General features: G+C 45.0%; 1 protein-coding gene and 1 long non-coding RNA gene across 2 annotated transcripts in view; one reads left to right on the top strand and one right to left on the bottom strand.

Moving 5' to 3' along the window:
* LRRC49 (leucine rich repeat containing 49) overlaps positions 1–5,898 on the top strand; it is a 92,446-nt gene extending 86,548 nt beyond the window's left edge. The window contains exon 16 of the mRNA XM_081887672.1: positions 5,850–5,898. Within this exon, the coding sequence (XP_081743798.1) occupies positions 5,850–5,883 (34 nt within the window). The 3' untranslated portion in view covers positions 5,884–5,898. The remainder of the gene's footprint in view (positions 1–5,849) is intronic.
* The window catches only part of LOC309356399, a 522,017-nt gene that overhangs the window by 26,461 nt on the left and 475,098 nt on the right, over positions 1–20,458 (bottom strand). The window lies entirely within an intron of this gene.

A 20,458-nucleotide genomic window follows, 5' to 3' on the forward strand; every position in this document is an offset into this window, starting at 1 on the left:
TAATTCCTTTCTCAGTAGCCTCACTTTGGACCCATTTCTGTTGGCACTTCCCACCTGAACTAGCTATTAGAACAGGTATTAGAACAATGGAGAATTCACATTCATTAGTCCTGCTGTTTTGCAGGATGGGAAGAGACCAGACATTTTGAAACTTTAAACATCCAGTGAGAAATCCAAATGAGGAAAATTTTGGAAGCATGGCTAAATTGTTTTAGTTAGATGCCTGGGCAATCTGTTACTCAGGTGTCGCAGAGGCACACCCTCTAACCATGAAATGGAAGCAAGTCCTCGTTTCCATGAGCGACCTTGAGAAATCTTGCACTACTAAGTTTGGCAAACATTTTAGAACTCCCGGTGGGTTGTTGGTTTTTTAAACGGTCATTGTAAAACCCCTCTTGCCATGCCTAACTGTAAATATAACCCCACTGCCAAGAAGACTTCATTAGTGTAGTTTGCATTTTAATAGGTAGCTTTTGGCTGAAGCAGAACCTCTCTGAAGAGGTGCATGTGTGTCTGCTTGGCACACCTTGCTTAATGAGGTAAATGTTCATGGCGTCAAATGTCCCCTTCTCTGCCCCCTTTGCCTGCTTGGTTTTGTAACAGGGCTTTAATTAACCACACCGAAAGAACTGTAATCTGTGGGAGGAGGAATTTTGGAACGAACTCTCAGCGCTCCCCTCAAAGGCCAGGGGTTAGGACTTCCTTTCTGGAGGCTCTACAAGCACCATTGATCAAAGCCATGAGCCAGTTCCTCCTTGAGCCTGGCAGCTGTGGGCACATCGCGGAGACTGCAACACTGAGAAATGTCAGACAAACGAATAAAACTACATTTTCACCACCTCCTGAAACTTTTGACACATTTCTCTGTCAGAACAGCTAATGAAGTAATTGGTCCTTCGTTTAATCCTTTGGAGACGGGGGTAAATGGGCAGGCTCCCAAAGAGAGGGGAGGGGCGTTCAGTGCCATAGCCATTTCCTGAAAAGTTTTCACTGGTTCTGTCGTTGGTTCCACAACTGGAAATAGGCCAACTTTCACCTCACACACTGAAGCACTGTAGTAAATGTGAAACAGCCAGAAGATCCTAAGAAGCAGCTGTAACCAGAGGAAACAGCTATTTCTCCAACCTTTGCTCACTCTGCAAATAAAGTATTTTCACGATTGGGAGGACTTAAAGACTTCAGGTTTGTAATGTGGACCTTGCAGAGGCCTTGTCCTCTTGGAATCAAGTAACTTCTTTGGAGAGATACTGTAAATATTTCTGGTGTCCTCCTAGTGGTGTTGCTTTCAGAGGAAGATATCTGAAACAGGACATGATGTGGAAGCCTATCTCTTCTCAGCTGCTTACAGCATTCTGCAGTACACTAGTAATTTTGTGCTACATGGTTCTTTGTAAGCATCACTGAAATATACACTTTGTAACTGTAATGATGTTTTCTCTCTTGTCTTCTTGCCATTGATGCATTGTTGTCATGGTCCTGTGCCTCTTCACATTTTTGTGTGGTGGTTATTTTAGGAAACCTGGAGTGTAGATGCACATAAATTACATGTATAAAATATTAGCTTATAATCAGGGCACACAATAATGTGTATAATAATGTGTGAGAATTTGTACTTTAATGGAACCCAGGGGAAAAAATCTTGCTCCATCTTCCATGTGACAATCAGTCCTTCAGTATCTCAAGAGGCAGCCATTTGAAGATGGCTGTGGTATCACCTATTAGCCTTCCCTTCTCCAGACTAAACCTACCTAACGCCTTCAACTGTTCCTCACAAGGCTTGCCTCCAAACCCTTTATCTGCTTGGTCGCCCTCCTCTGCATGCATCCTGTGACTTGGCACCCCCCAAATTTCTTTACATAACATGCTCAGCAAGCTCTTGCATAACTAACATATCAGGATTTTTTAAAAAACAAATGCAGATCTTCCTTTGGCTAAGTCACAGGAACATCTGTCTCACTTGTCTGTCTTAATCTGCAGCAGAACCAGAGACCTGCAGCAGGCAAGTCATGTCCCAAGGTTGCTGGCTTGCATCTGTTTTCTCTGTATGCTTTTTGTAAGATGCCACATGTAATTAAAATCTATTTTATATTTGTAATGACACCATGACAGGATTCCTATCCTGCCCCTCTGCATGAGAAGAGTGACGGTTCAGCAGCAGTTCAGCTGTCTGCTTGACATCACACTGGCCTGGTGCATCATGAAGGAAGGGAGGTGTTGAATGTTTATTAATATATATTCCTCACCAACTTGGGAAATAGCTATGTCTTAAAAGATATATTGGGACGCGAGTGGCATTGTGGGTTAAACCACAGAGCCTAGGACTTGCCAATCAGAATCCCCGTGACGGGGTGAGCTCCCGTTGCTCGGTCCCTGCTCCTGCCAACCTAGCAGTTTGAAAGCATGTCAAAGTGCAGGTAGATAAATAAGTGCCGCTCCGGTGGGAAGGTAAACGGCGTTTTCGTGCACTGCTCTGGTTCACCAGAAGCGGCTTAGTCATGCTGGCCACATGACCCAGAAGCTGTATGCTGGCTCCCTCGGCCTGTAAAGCAAGATGAGTGCTGCAACCCCAGAGTCATCTGAGACTGGACCTAATTGTCAGGGGTCCCTTTACCTTTACCTAAAAGATATATTACATACTTTGGAAAGTGATTTTTCCGCCTATCTGCCATTTGTTCTCCACAGGTTCGGCCACCTCTCAAGATACCATCACCAAAATCGGCAAGAGGGTTCCCAACATGGGGGTGGCAGTCCTCACTGACAGTCCTCGGATGCCGGGCACCATTTTGATTCAAGATAGCAGACTGAAACAGGCCATTGGCATGACTTCACCCATGTTTTGACATAGTTTTGGCTGCCTCTTGAGATACTGCTGCCAAACTCAGCATGAGGGCTCCTGAGGTGGGAGTGTCCATATTCATGGATGTTTGGATGCCCTGCACCATTTTGAATCAAGAGGGTGGACCAAAATGTGACTTTGGCATGACTTTGCCTGATTTTTGGCATGACAGATCCAAACTCACAAATTGCACTATCCATTTAAAATACACAATATTTGATGGTCTCTACAAATTCCCAAGCAGCACAGGGCGATCGCCACTAGTAAAATAAGAAGAAATAAGCAAATAATGGATATCCTCCCCTTTTTTTGAGGGTGAGAAGTGCACAGAGCACAGATAGAGAAGGCTAAGGACTGTCTATCCCAAATCGCCAGCTGCAAGAGGATAGGTATTTTTTGACAAAATATTGGAAAGCATCAGATAAAAACTTCAGCATTTTTTTCAGCCATGATGGTAAAAGAGACATCTTAATTGCTCATGAATTGACAGAGGAAGAACTTTGATTTCTGTTGGGATTGCTCATGTGTTCCAAATTAATTTATGGAAATCATTACCCACAGGATGAGGCCCTGGCCACTTTTGATAGCAGTTTTTTTATTTTAAGGATTAGATGAATTAATGGACCATTAACATCAGAGCCTACGGCAGTTGCTACATAAGAGTGTGGAATTATAGATTTCTGAGACATGAAGCAGGAATGGGTAGCTCTAGCTACCCTTGTGTGAACTGCAGCCACAGCCACAACTGCATCTGGCGAAGGAGACCGTAGTCCATGAAATATTAGGGCATGATAAATTTGTTAGTCTTTCAAGGTAAACAGGAGAAAGGAGAACTCGCCAAAAGAGTGACATTTTTGACATTATATTTCCTTGGGTGCCTCAGAAACGTCTGATGGGAAAACACTGTGGGCAAACTGCTTCCCGTTTTCACATGTGTTCCCCGAGGACATTGTTGTTTGGGGATTTAAGGGTCAAATCTGTCTCTTCTGCCACCCTCACCATTCAACCTACCTCTGCCTAGTCTAATGAGATCACCCAGGCGAGTTTACACAACTCCTTCTGTCATTCAGCAAGGTTAATCCAGGTAAATGAATAGAAATACCTAAGCTTCAACAGTGATATAACTGGAGGGAGTACAATCCGCATTCCATCTCTGCCCACTCACTAGGGAAAGAATCTTGGAGGGTACAAATCTGTGCTGGCATCAAGCATGCTTTTCCCTGTCAGTAAACAGGTTGTGCAAAAGGACGGTGATGAGTGATTTGCTTACCTGGGCTGATTATGAGAGGCCCAAGGGTTTGCCTCGCCTCGAACCCTCGAAGTTTCAGTTCTGCTGGGAAGGATAGAGAAATGGTGGAGAGGGAATCGAATGGAGTACTGTGCAAAAGGGGCATGGCTGACTAGCTGACTTCAGCCCCAAACTGGACTGGAGGCACTCTATGCTGCAACATTTTGTTGTAGGTTTCTCTCCTGGGCACGGATTTCCATTGCACATACTTGGCTTTAGTTATAGCAGGGCAGGGGGCAGCCAATGGAACATGCTGCAGACCACTTTGGGCAGGTGGGCAGGGCCACCTGCATGCCAGTCACCTGATGCCATGGACAGGAGCGCCCTACCAGTGGCTACCGGCTACAATGGCTATAATGCCATTTGCTGGAGACAGAGGCCGATTCAGGGCAGTGAGACTGATTCTGCCACCCCAGATACCAAGCCTAGGAGCAGTGCAGGGTGTTGCAATGGTGGCGAGGTGAATTGAGCAGAACAGAAGGCATTGGCCTAGATGGGTCATGGGCCTGATCCTACAGGGCTCTTCTCATGTTCTTACCACAAGCTACTTTGGTTTGGTTTTGCTTATTTTCTTATTTTCAGCCTAGAACTATAATGGACTTAATTACAAGGCTAGATTTACCACCCACTCCACCCCAATTGTTACAACAAAGTTAAAAAATACATAATATCTGAACAATGCGGACTATGGAATTCTCTGCACAAAAATTCCCCCTTTAGCTTTTTTGAAACCTCTATGTCTATATTCACAGGCCTTTTTGCAACAATGAGCCACTCTCTAACTCCAGACTCAGTATTAGCCCTCCTGGCCATTGGAAGTGATTTAAATTCCACCCTTGTTCACAAGAAGCTCCTAGCTCTGTTGCTGGTTGCCCAACCTTGCAGCCTAAGATAGGAAAAGAGGTGGTCAGGGAACACCATAGAATCATAGAATAGAATAGAATCATAGAGTTGGAAGAGACCACAAGGGCCATCGAGTCCAACCCCCTGCCAAGCAGGAAACACCATCAGAGCACTCCTGAGATATGGTTGTCAAGCCTCTGCTTAAAGACCTCCAAAGAAGGAGACTCCACCACACTCCTTGGCAGCAAATTCCACTGTCGAACAGCTCTTACTGTCAGGAAGTTCTTCCTAATGTTTAGGTGGAATCTTCTTTCTTGTAGTTTGGATCCATTGCTCCGTGTCCGCTTCTCTGGAGCAGCTGAAAACAACCTTTCTCCCTCCTCTATGTGGCATCCTTTTATATATTTGAACATGGCTATCATATCACCCCTTAACCTCCTCTTCTCCAGGCTAAACATGCCCAGCTCCCTTAGCCGTTCCTCATAAGGCATCGTTTCCAGGCCTTTGACCATTTTGGTTGCCCTCCTCTGGACACGTTCCAGTTTGTCAGTGTCCTTCTTGAACTGTGGTGCCCAGAACTGGACACAGTACTCCAGGTGAGGTCTGACCAGAGCAGAATACAGTGGCACTATTACTTCCCTTGAACTAGATGCTATACTCCTATTGATGCAGCCCAGAATTGCATGGGCTTTTTTAGCTGCCGCGTCACACTGTTGGCTCATCTCAAGTTTGTGGTCAACCAAGACTCCTAGATCCTTTTCACATGTACTGCTCTCAAGCCAGGTGTCACCCATCTTGTATTTGTGCCTCTCGTTTTTTTTGCCCAAGTGCAATACTTTACATTTCTCCCTGTTAAAATTCATCTTGTTTGTTTTGGCCCAGTTCTCTAATCTGTCAAGGTCGTTTTGAAGTGTGATCCTGTCCTCTGGGGTGTTAGCCACCCCTCCCAGTTTGGTGTCATCATGTGATAATTGATCACATGATGCGGTGCACACCCACACCCACACCCACCCACACCATTTGAATGACAATGCCCTTAAACTTTGGGGGCAGGGTTGGCCCCCTCACATATTTTATTGGAGGGCTGAAGACCCCTTGGCCCTAGGAGCTGGTTCCTATGTTGCGCCAGGTGGTGAAGCTCCCTTATCGCACAATTTGACTCTTCCTTCCAAAATGTCCCCCTTCTTGGAATCTGTTCATGACTCTGTGTCTGCAACAGTGTCCTGAACCTTATGTTCAGTTCCAGCTGCAGTGATGTGCTCTCCTCTATCCTTGTTCTTTGTTTTGTATTGCTTTTATTGCATATTGCTTTTGAAAACTCAGTGAATGCATCTTTAAAAACCCAAACTGTCTTTCCACTGGGTTTTTACCTGTCATATTCTGTCTGCCTCACTTCTGTTACGGTGATTGTCCTTTAAGGATGCAAGTTTGAATGTTCTACTGTGGGGACTGAGAGGCCTGAGGATGAAATGTGGCTCTCAAGCCTCTCCGGAGGCTTCCCCCCTCCCCCCCAGTGCTCTGTCTGGGCTGCTCACCTGGGCGAGATGGAGGCAGATCAAAGCCTCTCTGACCTTTTGGCATGGCTGGAATGTCTGTTGCTTGGTCCACTTTGGCCTTTGCCCCCCCCAGTCACCGGCATGTGGCCCCTGGAAGCTTCCTTGGGAGGGAATGTGGTTCTTGGGGCGGAAAAGGCTCCTCCTTCCTGTTTCACACCATTACTTGAAAAGGGGGCAAGGCCTGATAGAAACTGCCTTGGAATGTGTGTTGTGAGGGGGGGACAAAAGGAAAGTGCTGGTTTTTATTTCTTTAAGAAGTGAATTTACTGAGTCAGTTTATAGGTGAAGACAGGAGCAGACCTATTTACAGACTTGGGCAGCGTTCCATCTTACCTGTGTGTGTTTATGCACTTATTCCCTGAACTTGAAGATGGAATGAAAAGCACGACAAAACCATATGGGGCGGGTCGAAGGCCTCACCTGTCCGCTCACCTGCCCGGAGGCCCGGCCAAGGCGCTCTTCCTGCGGCGGCCACCAGGGGGCGGGGGCCGAGCGGGAGGATCCGGGCGCGAGAGAGTGGGCGCGCGCGGCCGAGGAGAGAGCCGGGCTTCTTCCGCGGCGAGCGCGGGCGGGAGGAGAGGCGCCTGCGGCTCCGGGACTGGCTCCGCATCCCCGCGCCCGGGGAGCCCGAGAGACTGGTAAGAAGGGAAGGGGACGCGCTCCTGCCCGCCTCCCTCGCCTCTTCCTCGGAGCGGGGCTTGCAGTACCAATTCTGCTCAACATTTCTTGGGGGGGGGGGGGAGGGCAGACGGCCGCTTGAGCGCCCCGGAGCAGAGCCAAGGGGAGCGTGGAGGTTGTCTGTGTGTAAATGGGTCATGATTTCAAACATGTTCCTAACTCTCCCCGTGAAATCCAGGTGATTTGCAGCCCGAGGAGCCTTATGCCGAAAGCCCATTGCATTTTCCCTTCATAGGTGTGCATTTACTTGGAGAATTGCAGCCTTAAGGTGTGCCATTTCAGTTGGATCAGGTCCTCATGTGGCCGGAGGAATTGATCTGGCGTGGCACACCTGTTGTGTAGCTCCCTGACCCTCAGAAAAGCCATATACAGGGTGAGTCTTTTAAAAGTGTCCTCGGTATCCACAGGGCCTCTTTTAAAGGACTCACCCTGTATATATGATTCCATGTTGTTGCTTCAAAGGCTTCCTGTTTTATCTGCACACTCCCAAATTATGGCTGCATCCCCCACCTTCTCCTCTTGCAAGTGATCATTTCAGACTCACTTCCCCCCTTTGCCCCCAGGCCCCAGCCATTGGAGGTATCCTAGTCACTGCAAGGGATAAATATGGGTGTCTAAAATGACTGGGGAGGGGTGGGGTGGGGTGGGGTGGGGGCGTGAACATGCCTTCCCCTTGGCTTTGCTCCATAGCTGAAGTTTGAAGTCTCTCATGATGGAAGGAGATAATGAGGAAGCTGGTTCCAGACAGCATGAAAGCAAAATGTCTGCTTTTTAAAAAGAGCGCACACCATTAATTACTCCAGGCTTTTTGCACTCTGGCAAGATAGGAGCCGTGGGGCCAAGGAATGTGTCTCCAGTGAAAATGTGTGGCTGCCTTGAAAGATGCACAGGGACAGATTTGGCAGGACTTGTCTCCTTCCTCCACAGATTGCACCAGAATGAATGGAATACAACTCTGTGTGCATGTTTTGCCGGTTTACTTAGTTTTGTTTAATTGCATTTTAATCTTGCTGTTGCGTGAAGGCAGGATTCAGGACAGCATGCAGTCACTTCTCTTGATCCTCTCAAGGAAGCAGGATGCTGGATTGCATTGCAGATGGCTTTGGGAAAGGTGTGCTCTTTAAGAAAGACCCCCCTCCAATGAAGGCATCTGCTCCCTGCCGTGTTTCAGATCCTCTGTGTTTATTTCTGAGGACAGCTTGTATCTCCTCCCCCCCCCCCATTATCAATGATTAAATGGAGCTACATATTAGGTGTGAATGCCAGCAGCTCAGATCCATTTGTTTTTCTTTTTTCTTTTAAATGGTTTTACCTGTGATTGTACCATGTTATGGAGTATAATTTGGTAACCATAAGAAATGTTCCTGGAAGTCATTGCTACTTCAGGAAATTAATCTTTGCCCAAAGTGGGCTTTTTATTCCTTTCCAAGAAGCATCCCTTTGCCAAACAAAGATTATTATTTTTAGTTGTCCTCTTCTGAAGACTAAAATCCAGGTATGGATTTTTCATGCAGCAACAAACAAAGAAACAGCCCCTTCATCTGATGTAGCTTCCTCATTCAAATATTTAGCAGCAGCAGCAGCGACTGGACTTAACTGTCAGAGGTCCTTTACTTCACACAGCACAGTTAAGCTATGGAACTCACTGCCACAGGAGGCAGTGATGGCCCCCACCTTGGATGGCTTTCAAAGAGGATTGGGCAAATTCATGGAGGATCAAAGTATATCAAACTTGGGGCTTTCTCAAGGCAAAATGTGTGCCCTACCGTGGAGCTATAGCCCCCTCCAAGTTTTCAGGACCTCTCAAATTCTTTGGTTCCTGCTATCTTCCGTTTCAGGTGCTGAAAGACGTCTCTCTGCCCGAGATTCTGGGGAGCTACTGCTAGCCAGCATAGACCAGGGATGGGAACTTGTGGCCCTCAAAGCCTTGCCAGATTCTGAACTCCAAGAAGCCCACTGTGGCCAATGGTCAGGGAGAAGGGAGTTGGACCATAGGAAGGATTCCTGGACTACGCAAACCAGTAGTTTGATTGTGTAATGCAATAGCTACAGATTTTCAACAAACTGTTCTGAAGTGCCCGGGAACCGGATTTTGAAGAGCAGGTAATTTGGCTGTAACCCCTCCCTGTGGAACCAGCGCTAGTAGAGGCTGCTCCCTTGGGACTGTGCATGCAAGGCAGGCAGGCAGGCAAGGAAAGCACACACCAGCATAGATGTTATATTTTTAAAAAATAGAGTGATGATTGCATGGTTTAGAGACAGAGCTTCCTGGATTCTTTTGAGGGCAATTCCACACTTCCACCCAGACTCTTCTGCTGGATAGGAAAGCAACAGCAGAGGGGAATCCAGGATTTCAGTGTAGTTGTGATTGGGAAACTGTGTAGGTGAGATTGGAACAGATGCCTGAGGAGTTGTTCATGTTGTTTCTAACTCAGGTCTGGTTTTGTAAAATGTATTTGTTTTAAGCAACACCTTTTTAAGGATTAAAAATGGTTATGCTAATGAATATATAATACAGTTATCACGCCCATGCTGCAGATTAGGGAGCAGTAGCTAAGAACTAATGGCTTAACGACAACCCTGCGGTGCAGTCTACTGCTGGTATTGTACACTGGAGATGCAGCTGAGGTTGAAGGGAGATTGTCCACAACTGCTGAGCACCCCACTCCTTTTTCTAGAAAAAAGGCACTGGTAATAATTGTAGTCCAGCAGCATCAAGGGGGGGGCACCACACTGGCTACTCCTGCCTTGGAGTGTGCAGTTAAGGCAGGTGCCTGGCCCAAGGAGTCTAAAATTAGATGCAGGGATAATAATAAAATATGCTGCCACTCCGGGCAGCTTACAGCATATCTAAAAATATAAAATATCAAGTGTTAAAAACCTCCCGATACAGGGCTGCCTTTCAGTGTCTTCTAGAAGTTGTATAGTTTATCTCCTTGACATCTGATGGGAGGGCGTTCCACAGGGCGGGCGCCACCACCGAGAAGGCCCTTTGCCTGGTTCCCTGTAGCTTCACTTCTCGCAGTGAGGGAACTGCCAGAAGGCCCTCGGCTGAATGATGGGGGTGGAGATGCTCCTTCAGGTATACTGGGCCAAGGCCGTTTAGGGCTTTAAAGGTCACTTTGAATTGTGCTCGGAAACGTCCTGGGAGCCAATGTAGGTCTTTCAAGATTGGTGTTATGTGGTCTCGGCAGCGGCTCCCAGTCACCAGTCTAGCTGCCGCATTCTGGATTAGTTGTAGTTTCCGAGTCACCTTCAAAGGAAGCCCCACTGAAAGTCAAGGGAATGGGGCCCATTCATAGCAAGGACTTTGAGGCACTGCATGCAGATTCTGCCCTAACCTTTTATCTTCACAGCAACCCTGCAAGGTGGATTGGGGGGGGGGGAATTCTCCTCGGATGTCAAATCCTGGTAATGTCTGGGAAAATCTGGACGTATGGCTGTCTTTGAGCTTGGCGGCGGCAGCACTGGTGGGAGAACTAGGGACATTCCAGGATCAGATTAGAAGCCAGAGTGGCTTTTGTAATTCTGAGACGGTCCCTGGAGAACTGGGACACTTGGAGGGTATGAAGCACCAGGTCAACCTGATTGAGGCTTTGTTTCTCTTCCATCCTTCCTGCCTTCCCTGAAGAAGAGCTTGGAAGCGCATCAAGAGCAGGGATGCCTTTTGTGAGATATGTAGCCACAAATGAATCAAAACGATTCTCTGCTTGAAAGTGACCCACCCAGCCTTTTCACCATGCCAGTAAATCTGCTAGCAGTTAAGAGCTGGCTTCCATTGTGTGTGTGACCAGATGTTTTAATAAGGTCATATAAGCTCTTCAAAAAGGAACGCAGTATATGTTGCATTCACTGGTGTGGTTGACCTGACGCAGCTTAATGTATGAGGTGAGCCATTTGACCAAGGGTGAGGAGTTACAGTTCAGAGGCCAGCCTCCACCACTCTGGTGCCCTCCCTGTGTTTGGGACTACAACTCGCATTGACCAGGGCTGATGGGAACTGTAGTCCAAAACATCAGGGTTATTATTTACCTTCCCCTTCACCCTAAGGCCCCAGGGTGGATTACAACATAAAAACACAATATTAAATACATCTTAAAGCAGCTTACAGTCACCCCCCAAAAATGCACCCCTCAATTGTCAAGAGCCAGGGCAAAGAATTGCTATATAGTGAAGGTGCCAGGTGCAGAAAAGTAGACAGTAAAACCTCAGCAAAACCTGGGATTCCCTCACCCTTTATTTTAAAAACAAAAAAACTGAGGGGCAGGAATATAACGTGGCAACAATATTATAGAGCAACACAAATGGATATGTGATAAACGGATGCACATGTAATAATAACCTGTGCCCTGGTCCCTGACATGCTTGCTTTCCACAGCCAGGGGATTCTTGATGTTTGAGAGCATTTAATCCTATGATTCCTGCACCTGCATGTTGAAGTGGTACAGTTCCAGCAGACCCGTACCTTTGCATGTAGGTCATCTCTATGGTCAAAGACAGCACTGCTTCCCTACCAGTGTGTGGAAACCACAGGAGGAGAGATTGCTTTGTGCTCAGTTCCTGCTTGCAGGTTCCCTGCAGGCATCTGGTTGGCCCTTGTGAGAACAGGATGCTGGACTAGATGGGCCACTGGCCGGATCCAGCAAACTCCTCTTGTGTTCTTAAACCAGAGGAAGACCACCTTGGAAGTTAGATGGGCCACTGGCCGGATCCAGCAAACTCCTCTTGTGTTCTTAAACCAGAGGAAGACCACCTTGGAAGTTAGATGCTTCACTTTTGTCACTTGATAGCAACGTTCAACCCATGCCAAACAAGGCCGTGCTTGGAGGGCTGCAACCCAGGAGTCAGTCTTCCCCTTTCTCAGAGTGAAGGTGCCACTAAAAATGTTTATGGTATTCTGCTTAGAGAGCTGGGTTTTCCCATTTCAGGAAAGGGGGTGGAAGCTTTAATATAGCCTGATAGATGCAAAACATTTGCTTTAGAAACAGAAAAAGGTAGCTCCTCGTCCCATCTCAGACAGTGGTTGTCATTAACAGGGTGAGGTTGTAGAATAATGTTTCCTGCCACACTTTTTTCCACAGTACTTTACGGAAGTACCTTTGACCACGGCAACATAATTTTTCACTGGCTTTTGGGTTGGCCCTACATCATCCTGACATGCACTGCACTTTAATCTCTGTGTACACATGCTTGCAATTAGCCGCGTGGAAGTATTTATTGTTTCCTAAGGTCTTGCTAATAAGATGGATCATAAACTTTTAAGAGAAGCTAGCAAGCTATGCTTTGGTTCCATCTAGAATATTAATACTGCAGCTGAACCACAAATCCTCTGAGAATAGCAATTTGCTTTGGGATACCATCATGTTGCTGTTGGCACTCTCTGGTTCCTGAAAAGTTCACGGTGGTGAAGGGTGGGATCGCTCAGCTTCAGACGTTCCAAGCAAGCAGAACAGGAGGAAGGGCTGCGTTTCTTTTTCTCTACATGTCTCTATGCAATCTTTGGAAGTAGTTACAGATTAGTGCATTTGGGCATATTTCAAGTTTGCAAGCTTTGATTGGTTTTAATTGGTAGATAATTGGACTCAAGCTTTGGCTGGTTGATTGGTAGCAAACTTTGAGAATTAGCAGTGCAACTCTAAGCCCCAGATTTGCTGGCTGGAAGGGGGAGGGAGGAGTGGAGGAGCTTTTCCGGTGGTGGAGAAGAGCTTTGATGGTGGAGGGGTCTGTCCACTCCAGAGTCTCCTCCCCTGCTTGCATTTGAGCATGGAGCTAGCATGGCAGTGGGCCCTTAAATGAGGCATTCTTGGGGCGAGCGCCCCAAAGGATTTTCAGCCTTGAAACCAAGATGGATTTGATTGTTGGGGAGGCCCCAGAATCCGACCCTCCCTCTTGCCAGACTGCTCCCCCATGAGAACTGGAACCGGAGGTGGGCAGGTAGCAGTTTTAAGGCTATTGCTGGCTATGTAGCCTCCCTGGACCTTCCTTGCTGCACCTGCACCTAGAGAGCCAGAAGGCTGAGCCAGCCAGCCCTACCTTGGGGGCACCTGTAACAGCTTGGCCACAGCTGCCCTTGCTTGCAGGGAGGAGTCCATGGCTGGGACAGTTGGGTTGTGGTGAGAGCACAAATGAGCTCATTGTCACTGGTAGTTTGCATAATGCATTTTCCACAGTAAATTTGTGCTCAAAGCAGTTCACAGAAAAATCAAAGTCTCAGTGCTGAATTACAATGACAATACATAAGAACTAAAAGTATGCAAAGGACAGAGCTCAAATGATCTTTTTTAGCTAGATGGCATGGTTTTATTTCTTATACGAATATAGAGTGCTACCAGTATATGCCAATATCTGGCTCATCTAAGATTCTATAGAACTTTTATTCTCAATAATGATGGAACTCACTGGTGAAGAATACTTTTATCTGTTTTCATCTTTATTAATTTTAAAGGGAAACTTTGTAGGACTTAATAAAAAAACCAATACTTAAGAAGACATATAATATCAGTGCACCACAACACTAAAAAACCAACAATTACCCATTTAGCCATGCCTACAGTTTGCTAATAGATCAGATAAAAATACCCCTTAAAGTGACTCATTTGTGAAGGCTCCTTGGGCGAGCCAGGCAGGTGGAAAAAGCCACCATGAATGCATCAAGTATGATTCATGGTGCACCTGTGTTGATGCTATCTAGTCTTTTTATTGATTTATTGTAGTGTATTCCCGTATTTAGATTTACTGTAGTTTCATTCTATTTCCATCTTGCAGCCATTGTTAAGCCTTATTCCCCATGATTTTTTCTGATCCTCTTTGAAAACCATTCAAGTGGATGGCCACCACTCCATGTTGTGGAAGGTGAGCTCCATAATTTATGTGTTGTGCAAAAAAAGTTATGTCGTGAATTTCCCAACGTTTGCTTCATGGGATGTCCCTGAGCTCTACTGTTACAAGAGAGAGAGAAAACCTTTCCCTACCGCAGTGGAGTCCAAACTTTTTCCAAAGAGGGCCAGATTTGATGAAGTGAAGGGCCATGAGGGCTGACTTGAAGGGCCAACCAAAGTTGTTGGCCTTTTTTTTAGGACTGAAGTTGTTGAGCTTTTTTATGATTTTACCCCAAAGTTGTTGAGCTTCTTTTAGGCTTCTGTTACCCCAGAAAATAAATTGCCACAGGGGCCGGATTAGTTCCCCGAAACGGAGTTTGGACATTTCTGCCCTACTGGCTTTCTCCACCCCGTAGAACCTATCCTACCTTTCAGGACTGCTGTGAAGATAAAATGGGACTGCCCCAAAGTACAGATGTGTGTAGCCTGGGAGTTGCGAGATGACCCTTGGTCACCCCTAGGGTAGTTTGAAATTTTCAGATTTTGTTTCAAATGTGCAGGACACTCTTGAAATGTAGTTTCAACGTGGCCTTTTCATAGGCAAGTCTGGGTGCGCAAACTATCTTTTTACAGGAAGTTGGCTATTTGCTTTTCTTCACAATATTTTGAGGATGGATGTCAGCATACTCCCAAACAGCGCTCTTACTGAACAGATGTGCAAATATTTATTTCCCCAAGGATTTAATAATTGTCCCAGCAATCTTGTCATGCACATACCTACATTTAGCCAATGTCTGAAATTGTAGTTGGAAAATGACAACTTACTGTATTGGCTTTATAGTGTTTCTGTATCACCTTGCCGGCAAAAGTCCATACAGTTAAAGCTATGGTTTTCCCAGTAGTGATGTATGGAAGTGAGAGCTGGACCATCAAGAAGGCTGATCACTGAAGAATTGATGCTTTTGAATTCTGGTGCTGGAGGAGACTCTTGAGAGTCCCATGGACTGCAAGCCTCTCCATTCTTCAGGAAATGAGCCCTGAGTGCTCACTGGAAGGACGGATCCTGAAGCTGAGGCTCCAAGACTTTGGCCACCTCATGGGAAGAGAAGACTGCCTGGAAAAGACCCTGATATTGGGAAAGATGGAGGGCCCAAGGAGAAGGGGGCGACAGAGGACGAGATGGTGGGACAGTGTTCTCGAAGCTAACAGCATGAGTTTGACCAAACTGAGGGAGGCAGTGGAAGACAGGAGTGCCTTGCGTTCTCTGGTCCAGGGGGTCATGAAGAGTCGGACACGACTAAACGCCTAAACAAGAACAGTGTTTCTGCTGCCATGCTGGTACCTGTCCATGTTTCAAGCTGAATCTAAAAGTCACCTTGCAGACCCTTGTAGCTGCTTCTGAAATGGAGCGAGTCTTGGACAGTGCTAACCTGTATCAATCTGGTTGTTATGTGGGACCCAAAGTAGCTTTGTTGCCCTGGTGGATGACCACTTACAATAAGCCCCTGCTTATTATTCGACATTTCTCAGCAGCTTTTGATACAGTCAACAGCGGTATCATTTTGGGGCATCTGGTTGGTCTGAGGCTTGGTGGTCTAGTTTGCAATGGATAGGAGCTCTATTTGCAAGCATGGGAGCCAACTCCTAGGGGCCGAGATCCCTTCAGCCCCCCCATAAAGTATTCAAGGAGGTCAAGCCCCCAAAGTCAGTGAGTATTTCCATTTAAATGGTGTGCGTGTGCCATGTCATGTGATCAATTATGCAGGGCGGGGCTTACCCCCCCATATTTTATTCAAGTTGGCATCCCTTATAAGGATGGCTTTGGATTCTAAGCCTACATGGGGAAAGGGGAGGGGGAGGGAGAAAGAGAAACTTGGCAGTTTGGCAGGAGACCAGAGACCACACGGGGTATTTTGTTGACTCTCAGTCTCAGTGCTGCCATCTAGTGACTGGAGGCATGCAAGATGCCAAGACCCAGTACAGTGGTACCTCGGGTTACATACGCTTCAGGTTACACACACCTCTAACCCAGAAATATTACCTCGGGTTAAGAACTTTGCTTCAGGATGAGAACAGAAATCGTGCTCCAGCGGCAGCGCGGCAGCAGTGGGAGGCCCCATTAGCTAAAGTGGTTAAGAACGGACCTCCAGAACGAATTAAGTACTTAACCCGAGGTACCACTGTACTGTAGTTTCTAGGGCCAGGGAGAAACAGCCAAGCTCCCTTGTTATTTTTGCTGTTGCCAGGAGGTGTCAAGTTGTCAACTTAATCTCATTATATTTATAGTACTAAAATGTGCTGTTATATTTGCTATTATGTTGCTGTTTGATTATAATACCATGAACTTGTTCCTGTGGTGTTTGATTTGCCATGTAGTCCTGCTTTCCTTGTAGTAAACAGCTTTGGGCAGGATTTGTTTTGTGGAAGAGGAGCATAGAAATACAATTCTGAATGAAATTTAGGAGGGAAGGAACATCTGGAGGTCCCTTGGGAACTCTTCAGCCCTTCCTACAAGAGCTGAGAAGATCTTCCTCTCCATCTGTCAAAACAAAAAAATTCCTTCCAGTAGCACCTTAAAGACCAACTAAGTTAGTTCTTGGTATGAGCTTTCATGTGCATGCACACTTCTTCAGATACACGAAAGCTCATACCAAGAACTAACTTAGTTGGTCTTTAAGGTGCTAGTGGAAGGAATTTTTTTGTTTTGACTATGGCAGACCAATACGGCTACCTATCTGTAACTCTCTATCTGTGTTCAGTTGGCATTTGAGATGATTCTTTTAAAAGAAAGCTTTGGTTTTCTTGCTGCTGCTTAATTTATTTAATAAATTAATCAATCTAATCTCTTTTTGTATAGACATAAACGTATTATAGACATAATAGATATACACATAATATAGAATATTTTGTTATATATGTCTATTTACATACTTTATTAGTTGCTTTGATAGATTCCTCTGGAGCAGAGACGAGGAATACATTTTTTTACACTGCATTACTACATCCACATCCCACTTTTCCTCCACTTTCCAGTGTCCACGTCCCTATTTCATTTTTTATACTTGCGACAACCCTGTGAGGTAGGTTAGGCCTAGTGGGGATTTGAACCTAGATCTGCCAGACCCTAGTCCAGTACTCTAACTATTGATTTGTTCCTATATTGCACAATGCACATCAGCATTCACAAAAATTTGAGTGTTTACTGCAATGCACATACACACACTTGTTGAAAGGGATGGTACTTATTTTCTGTTCCCTGAAAAGCTATTTGCTTGGCCTGGTTAGCCGTTGAATTTAAACAAAAGGAACAGGGTAATAAATCAAAGGGAAATAGTCCTTTGAAAGAAAGAAAAAGCAAGCAAGTCCTGAAGTTTCTTTGCTACTTCCACTAAAATTGTTAGTAGCAGCTGGGAAGGCACACACACTAAGCAGAAAGATAAATACCAAGGGGAATTTGGCTTGGCATGGCAGACATTTAAGTCAACAAGACGAAATAGATTACATAGCACAGACCTATCCTGCACCTGAGTAGAAGCACAATTGCTGCAGGTGAACAGCTCTTAGCTGAACTCTTTTGATCCATGTTTGCATGTAGAGAGATTAAAAGAGAGGCTGGGGAGGTTGAGGGGCGGCAGTTTTAAAGAGCATCCAGTGATACAGGAAGAGTTTTCATGTGTGACTGTCGCCTCTTGGGAGTTTGAAAAAGTGAAAGTGTCTGCTTTCAATAAACAAAGGGTCAAGTCATATAATCCCACAGGAGCTGCCTCGAGGAAATCAAAATTACCAATTAGGAAGTTGGTATTTTCCTTCTCTTACCTTTTGCATCACACTTTACAGGACCTTGTTTAAGGCTGTAGCCCCATGGAGCTCAATGAAGCAGATGCCTGAGGAGGCATCCATGGGCAGGATTGTGCTGTTGTGAGTAATTAACGGTGGTGTGTTGTCTCCATTGCTGACCCTCAAAGTTTTCAGTTTTTTGGAATTCAAATCTTACTGGGTTGGATGCAGAAATGCCCTTCTGTAGGTCAGAGTCTTCCATCAATGTTGCACTTCTATGGGTGCAAGGATTCCTTTCCTAAGCAGGAGGGCATATTTTGGATTCAGCCCATTGTATTCCCCCTCTATGATGCATGTAGGTTTGCTGCTATCATGGTAGCAAATCCATCCAACCAAAGAACGTAAATGGACAGATGGCCTCCTCCCTTATCTGCTTTTCTTCCACACACAGATCAGTTTCAGAGATATTGCTCTGTATTCCCTTGCCATTTGGAGTTCAAGAGGCAGGACCTTCTTGGTTGTGGCACCTGGGCTATGGAATACCTTACCTGGGGCTGCACATCTGGCCTCTTCATTATTTAGCATTTCTTCTTCTTCTTCTTGAAATGAAAGTATAAATAGTAATTCTTCCTCTCCTTCCTCCTCCTCTGGTAATACTACTACTAAACAGTTTCCATCACACGGAGGCTTTCTATGTGCTGTGTGAAGAAGTCCTTTATTTTTTCTGTCCCAAATCTTCCAACATTCAGCTTCATGGGATGTCCACTAGTTCAAGAGTTATGAATTTTGTCTACTTTCTCCAGGACATGAATAATTTTATAATCTTCTATCCTGTCGCCTCTTACTAGCCTTTTCTCTAAATGAAACAACCACGTTGTTTACACATTAAGGAGGGATCCTGGTTTGGTGCAGTGTTGCCTTCAGAGCTCAGGTCTGTATGACGTATTGGGGCATGCACAAACTTTTGAATTAGTCTTAGATATTGATTTATAATGTTTAGTGTTCAGTGAAAAGAAAACCCATTGACTGGTGATTTAGCCTTGAATGTGCAAATCCTGTACAAAACCAGATATTTAATGTGTAGTATATTCCAATAGAAACGCACCAGAAAAGTGTAGGGGTTTTTTACCTCTTTGTTTTTACTATCTGTGTTTTGTTTAAGGATGTGGATGTCCCTGTAAAGTTCCATGTGCAATGACTCTCATTCTACATATTCAAGCACACTTAAAACCCTCAGGGTCAAGCAAGATCTTGTGTAATTTATGCATGCTTACTAGGAAGAGAATTCCATTTGAACTCGCTGATGCTGGCTCTGAATTAAACGGAATACGTTTCAATTTATTCAGAGTTCAGATCTACAATTTCCTTGACATGGATCTTGGACATCTCTGAACTGGCACAGGCCTGGCTGCCCCCTTGAGTTAAGAGAGGCTTCAAAAGTTCCTTTGCTTTTTTTGGGGGGGGGGGCAAAATTACAAGCCACGATTGTCTTGGGCAGATAATTAAAACCAATGTTATCTGGCTGATAATGTCAAAGTTTGTACAATAAACTGGTTGCAAGCTTTGTACTGAGCTGTGCACATGGCCGGTTTGTAAGATAAACCCAGGCTTCCTTTGGCCACCTTGCGGTTATCTGATTGGTTGACAGAAATGGATAACATCTTATCTACAAGGAATGATGCTGTAATGTTTCACTTCATGGCCCTACGCTCTGTTCAAACACTGTGCTAGTTGTGAGCAGCAAAAGGCACCAAAACCTGGCTCTGTAGAAGAAGCAGAGCCTGTCTAAACCTTATTCAGCAGAGAGAGACAGCAGCAACAGTAGAAAAAGGTTTGCCTAGACTTTTCCAGTGACAGAGGAGAATTTTGTTTGCTCTGCATTTTTAAGTGACCTGATCTAATTTGCACCTCCTGGATTAATACAATGCAATTATCCATCAGCTTTTGCATTTCTTTCAATTTAGAAATGTGTACATTGGGATAAAATATATTTTTAATTCATGCCTTGTTTTTTAATTATATTTTTATTGAAGTTTTAATAACACATAATGATAACAAGACAGGCAAGCATAAAGTGTAAAATATTAACTAAACATTTAAGTACATATTTAAATATATGGCTGGGATAACCCAGTCAGATGGGTGGGGTATAAGTAGTAATTAATAATGATGATGGTGATGATGGTGATGATGGTATGGATTTCTTTTTTATGCAGTTTAATGTGGGAACAGGAGAGAACAGATTTATGAATGAATGCAAAATTGATGTTGGCTGGGGAAACACTGATCTGTCCCTCTTTGAACCCTTTCAACATAGGGTGGAACATTAGGAAAAGTGTCTTATTGATTGATTGATTGATTGATTTAATTTATTTCCAGTTCTTCCACCCCAAGGAGTCTGTGGCAACAAATAGATGCACTATTTGAAACCAAAACCAACATTTTAGAACAGATTAAAACATTCTAAAAACCATTGCAATTAAAAGCACCAAAAATCGCTTACATTTTTTTTTAAATACAAGAAAGCATTCTAAAAGCAATTAAACACAGTTATAAAAACATTCTTCCATCCAATAATCTTAGGGTTGCCTGGAATGGTCTTTAACCACCAAATGCCTGAATAAACAGGACTTTTTCCCAATGCCTCCTGACAGTTAATAAT

This window comes from Podarcis melisellensis (assembly GCF_964234715.1).
Source record: "Podarcis melisellensis genome assembly, chromosome: 14".
In the NCBI taxonomy this organism is placed as follows: Eukaryota; Metazoa; Chordata; class Lepidosauria; order Squamata; family Lacertidae; genus Podarcis; species Podarcis melisellensis.